Source organism: Vanacampus margaritifer, chromosome 4 (genome assembly GCF_051991255.1).
Source record: "Vanacampus margaritifer isolate UIUO_Vmar chromosome 4, RoL_Vmar_1.0, whole genome shotgun sequence".
In the NCBI taxonomy this organism is placed as follows: Eukaryota; Metazoa; Chordata; class Actinopteri; order Syngnathiformes; family Syngnathidae; genus Vanacampus; species Vanacampus margaritifer.
This window is the reverse complement of record NC_135435.1, coordinates 9348288-9354287: the sequence shown is the minus strand read 5'-3', so window position 1 is coordinate 9354287 and position 6000 is coordinate 9348288. Positions and strand designations below refer to the sequence as shown.

The 6000-nt window shown below is 38.0% G+C and overlaps 1 protein-coding gene across 1 annotated transcript in view; it reads left to right on the top strand.

Annotated features, from left to right (window-relative positions):
* The first annotated feature begins 943 nt into the window (after window positions 1-943).
* The window catches only part of coro2ba (coronin, actin binding protein, 2Ba), a 33606-nt gene continuing 28549 nt past the window's right edge, over window positions 944-6000 (top strand). Inside the window, exon 1 of the mRNA XM_077564442.1 lies at window positions 944-1350. Coding sequence (XP_077420568.1) covers window positions 1336-1350 — 15 coding nt within the window. The 5' untranslated portion in view covers window positions 944-1335. The remainder of the gene's footprint in view (window positions 1351-6000) is intronic.

The window sequence follows — 6000 nt, the reverse complement described above, 5'->3', positions numbered from 1 at the left end:
CTTTTTTTTAATTCATTCAATTGAATATAGGTTTTGCAAATCATTGTATTATGCTTTTATTTACTACATTTAACACAATGTCAAACCTTCATTGGCATCGGGGTTTGTACATCCAAATCAGGTGTACAGTACATCCTACTTTTTAAGGGACCAAAAATAATGGGGCAAATTAACAATCAGAAATCAAGCTTGTCCTTTTTAACTAGACAATGTGACATTTCTGGAGAAATTGCGTGTGAATGCCGAAAGCTGAATGCCAATATTTGAATGCATGTGGAATGCTTGTGAAATTTTGCTGTCAATTACAGCCTGAAGTCTGGAAGGCATACACATCATCGGATGCTAGAATCATCCGTCTTCAGTTCCTGCTTGTTCTTCGGGCATTTTGTCTTCAGTTTTGTCTTCAAGTGAAATGCATGCTCAGTTAATTTCAGGTCAGATGATTGGTTTGGCCATTGCATAACATTCCACTTCTTTGCCTTAAAAAACTCTTTGGTTTCTTTTGCAGTATGGTTCTGGGCATTGTCCATCTGCACTGTGAACCGCCCGCCCAATGAGTTCTGAAGCATTTGGCTTAATATGAGCAAATAATATTGCCCAAACACTTTGGAATCTCAGCTAACTTTCGGTGAAAGGTGGGGTACGTAATGCAGTAAACAACACAACTTGGGATTTATGAGGATAACAAAATATCTGCTCTGAAGTGTGAAGTTGCCTTAGTCATAGACACATCAAGGCACAAACTCGAGCTGATAACAAGCAGGTGCTCGTGTAGAAAAAATGAATTAATTCTTTCAGCAGTGCAGCAGGCAGGGTAGCAAAGTGCGACACACAGTGACCAACATTCCTCTCCTTCCGACCAATCATTGTGCTTTTGCAGAGTCACTCTTCCTGCCTAGCTCTGCCTGACTACTCGTCAATAAGCTGCATTAACGCACCACTAATCATACTGTGATCGTGAGTGAGAAAGCAGGGCAGGCAGACTTTGTGTGCACCATCCCAGCGCGTGTGTTGTTTCCTTGCGTGCATGTGGTGAGGCAGGAGGGGTGTGTCCTGCAGAGTGCGGGGAAGCTTTTCCCTCTGGAATCAAGCAACCGCGCTCAGAGCACCAGCCGTGACTTCACTGCAGCAGCAATCAGCCTCTCGGGTACTTAGTGGGCTAGACACACTACCTGTCTGTCCACTCGTCTTCTCTCTCTCTCTCTCTCTCTCTCTCTCTCTGCATAGCCAGCAACCGGAGCTGCTGCCCTCCTCTCCTCCTCATCACTCCGCCACTCCTGCAGCATTGATCTGTTTGAACGGGACACTGGCCTGCAGCTCACCCACTGATTCTGCATGACTGTCACAAAGGTAAGAGATGCTGCACGGCTTAATACTGTTTCAAGATGACTCCTGTGATATGATTGGTTGATTTAAGTGAAGTGTGTGCTGATTAGTTGCTAACATGCTTTTGTTTACATAGCAAACACTGGTTATGATAAACTGAAGGATGGCAGTTTCTCATCTGAAATATATCACTTTATTGCAAGTTTTCATTTCTAAACAGTTTTTCCGTTAAAATCTGATAAATTACCCGTTCAAATGTGCAAAATCCTTTTTTAATATATATTTAAAAAATTAACAGAGAAGCAACCTTATCTATTTTGCATGCTAGCATCCGCTTTTCTAATACAAACTAGCTGAGGAAGCAATTACCAGATTTAATTATAATAATTCAGTTGCATTACAGGGACTAACTACCTAATTGAGGATGATTAGTAAGTGGGAGGCAGAGGCATGAATCTTTCCCCCCATAAAAGGCTATTTGGGTTTTTATGGACCATTCCAAGTCCCATACTAATTATCTGAAAATATAAATGTTATAAATGTTTAAGTATTATTAGTATTAGTATTATTTAATTAGTATTAGTTTCTGCCAGTGGATATTTATTTATTTATTTATGTATCTTCACTGTCCACCAGTGGGTATTTATTTATTTTGTGGTGTCAGAAGCTGTTTCCGCCAGTGGATTTTTTTTTTCTTTAAATGTAAGAATTATTAGTAATATTTTGGGGGGTTCAAAAGCCCATTTGGATTAGCTGTTAGTTTGGGCTTTTAAAAACATTTCAATTAGAATTGAATGGCTGATTCAAATGCTCTTGAATGTGGAGCTTGGGCTGAAGGTTTCCCACCCATGTCAAGCAACCCAAACAAGGGTTAGGCTGAAGGAAGTTGAAGGATGGACCTCACCAACCCCCCAAAGACTGTCATTGATACAGACTACTACCAGGCGTTTCTCTGGGCCTCCTACTAGTCACCAGCTAGAAATAACGAATAAAGGCCCCATATCAAAAGTTTTGCAGTGTTTAAAACTGTGACTTTGATTTGTCATCATGGATACAGGCCAGTGTCAGCCATTTCTCAAGGTCTTAGGTCCTATAGGCAATTGCTTGTGTTGTTGCAACATCTCTGGGCAGCACGTGTGTGTGTATATCTGAGTGTTTATGTGGAGCCAAGATTGTGGTTTGTATTTAAGACAGCAGCAGCAGCAGCGGGTTGAATCCTCTTAATCAATTAACCAAGTGAGGGAATAGCACGGAATGAGAGAGGAAGAGTGGCAGGAAGACAGATAAAGGAAATGAGCACACCTATGCCCAGGAGGAGAATTAACCTGGACTAAAATAGATGACCTAGTAGAGACACAGGACAATGGCCTCATTTGTGTTCCATACCTGAAATTGTATAAAAATGTTGCCTATAAATTAATATAAAATGGTGTCTTTTCTTCATCTTGTACAGTGCAGATAAGCACACAGACACAAACTCTCAAACTACAAATTGTCTTCCTGTGTGTGATTACGTGGGAGGTGTAAGAGCTGCTGCTGCTGCGTAGGTTCTCCACTACGATAACTGAAATAGGAAAAGGCCATGTGCGCCTTTGTTAAACAGGAGTCAATGCCAAAATCTGTCTCCAGACAGGACGAGCAATACATTTTTCTCATCCGTTTTGCAAACCAATCACGCAGTTGGCTAAAATTTAGGGGAGGGGAAAAGAGGCAATGCATGGAGATGTTATTGTTGACTAAATTTTGATGAGTGGGAGGATTAGGCAGAGATGAAAAGCAGCCGTTTTCAAAGCTCTGCCTGCCAACAGCAGAAAAGTCACCTTGGGGCAGGATGCAGGACAAGTGCTAGCTACCATGCTGACTGTGCTGAATGACCCTCCATTCCTCAGCATAGAGCAACAATATTGTAGAAAGGCTTTTTTTTTATTGCTCTGTTATCAGTAACATCAGATTTATTATTCGTGATGATTTTCTTTTAGAGATGATAATGTGGGTACTAGAATTTGGAGCATACCAGACCACTCAGGATGGCACTTATTGCATTTGTTGGCCAACTCGATAAAGTGGTCGTGTGACTAGCACCTAGAGCAGAGGTGGGCATCGAGGGCCGGAGTCCTGCAGGTTTTGCATGTTGCCCTTCTCCAACACAGCTGATATATGATCAGCTCATCAGCAAGCTCTGCATAAGCCTGATAACGATCCTGTTGATTGGAATCAGCTTGTGTTGGAAGTGAGAAACCTCCAAAACCTGCAGGACTCTGGCCCTCGAGGACCGAGATTGCCCACCTCTGACCTAGAGTGAAGTTGTTCTTAAAGTGGAAGTCAACCTTAAGCATTTCTCGACAATAATATGTTATATGTGACCTCACTAGTCTCAACATGACATTCTGATTAATATTACATTTTTGGAATATGAGTTATGAAGCTAAATCCAGCCGTTTTTATTCATCTCGGCCACTTGCTGTCGACTGAAGATGACATCACAGTTGCTCAGGGCTCAGGCAACGACCAATCACAGCTCACCTGTTTTCTGAAGCTGTGCTGTGATTGGTTGCTACCAGAGACCCGAGCAACATTCATGTCATCTTCAGTCGACACCAAGTAGCAAAATGGCCCCCCCTGAAATGGATGAAAACAACAGGTTTTTGTTGCTTAACTCATATTCGCAACACAATATTAACCTGAATACCATATTTAGACTAGTGGGAATGCATAGAACATATTATTGTCAACAAAATTGGGGTTGACTTCACCTTTAATATATAATTGCAAAAGAGTATCAACTTTACAATCTGCCTTTTAAAATGGAATAGTTAGAACAAAAGCACTAGCGGCTCCATTATCAAGCTCTTTGATTATGAGCCAACTTTCACTGTTCCATGTAACTTACGGAGCTAATTGGTCCTCCTAACTTGTTATCTTGCCATGAGGCATGCCGGCACAACTTTTTCATTTTCATAGACTTGTGCAAGTCTGTGCAGCACATTTTAAAAACAGGGTTTCAGAATCGGCACGGCTACACTCCTTTCCATATGATGATCGCGATTGTGGGAATGTGCCCCCACAACCCTACCATAACTATGCCCCGGCCAGTGGGTTGATTTAAAGAAACTTGTTCAAAAATTATAATAGTAACTTGGAGATCGCCTCCCTGTTTCAATAAGTTGATATGTTAGTATTCCAATGTTCTTCAATATTCATAATTTAATCTAAATGGAGTTCTCTTTGATTATAATGATGGTCTTTTATGTTGAAACATATCACAATCTTATGTATAAAAAAGGAATAAATTATTAATATCAAGAATATTCTCGTTTTCAAAGCAGTTTTCCTGAATTAATGAAATTATGTTTAATTTGAAGAGGGGGAATCATTTGTTCACACTTGAAAATGAGGCTCTGAACTCAGCTAACATAATACTGAACCGTCTTGTGTTGCAGTGGCAACATTGGTAGTGCCATGAAAATAGGTCACAGCTTGTTTAATTCCTTGGCCTTTGACTTCAAACAAGGCCTCACTTGGTTGAGTCGTCTGTGAGACAGACATGAACGTAAGCTCTTTAACCTTTTTAAGACTCAACTCAACTCAACTCAATTTTTATAGGACTGACACTTTGGTCCACTTTCTTTCAGGCTGGAGCTTGAGCCAATACCAATTATTGTATGGAAAATCACATTTTGATTTGTTTGACTCTAGCAAGCTTGTTGTTGCTATTAGATTACTGATGTGTAAAATGAAGTTACCGTACATACTAAATAGATAAACTAGTAAACATTACCTACAGATATTAAAATGAATATTTAAATGACAGATTTTGTTACCATTACTATTTGTATTAGTTTTTTAAATTATAATAATTAAAATACTACTACTACTACTACTACTACTACTACTACTAATAATAATAATAATAATAATAATAATAACAATAATAATAATAATAATAATAATAATAATAATAATAATAATAATAATAATAATAATAATAATAATATACAAGAAATAGCACTATCTAGCAAATCTAGCACTATGTCCAATGTTAAAAATAAATAAATTCTGACTGAAGCAGAAATAAAAATTGTGTTCCCTCACTTTTTGCGGGTGATATTTCTTTTTTTTTTTTAACTTATCATGGTACATGTTTCTTAACTCATTCACAGCCATTGGCGGCTACAGATGTCAAAAATTCATTTGAACTATTTCTATTAGCTTAACATTTTTTTTCCACTTTTGTTAATATGAAAACCTAGGAAAAAATATATATTGTACATTTAGAACAGATATAAAATTTGTGATTAATCGTGAGTTAACTATTAAAGTCATGCGATTAATTACAACTAAAAATTGTAATCGCCTGCTGCCCCTAATTTTTAACACTCTTTTCTTTTTTTTCTTAAAAAAAAAGATTGTTAAAAAAATGTCTAGGTTTTCATACCCTTGTTAACAAAACTAGAAAAAAAATGTTAAACTAATAGACATAGTTAAAATTAATTTTTGACGTTTATAAGCGTCAACGGCAGTGAATGAGTTAATTTACCAAATAGACTATTCAATATTTTGTTTAAAAATGAAATATATTGTGTTGTTTGAAAGAAAAAGCTGTTTTTAATTGGGTCTCTTTTTTTTAAAGGACAAAAATAGCAGCATAAAGGAACCCAAATAAAAATCTGCGAT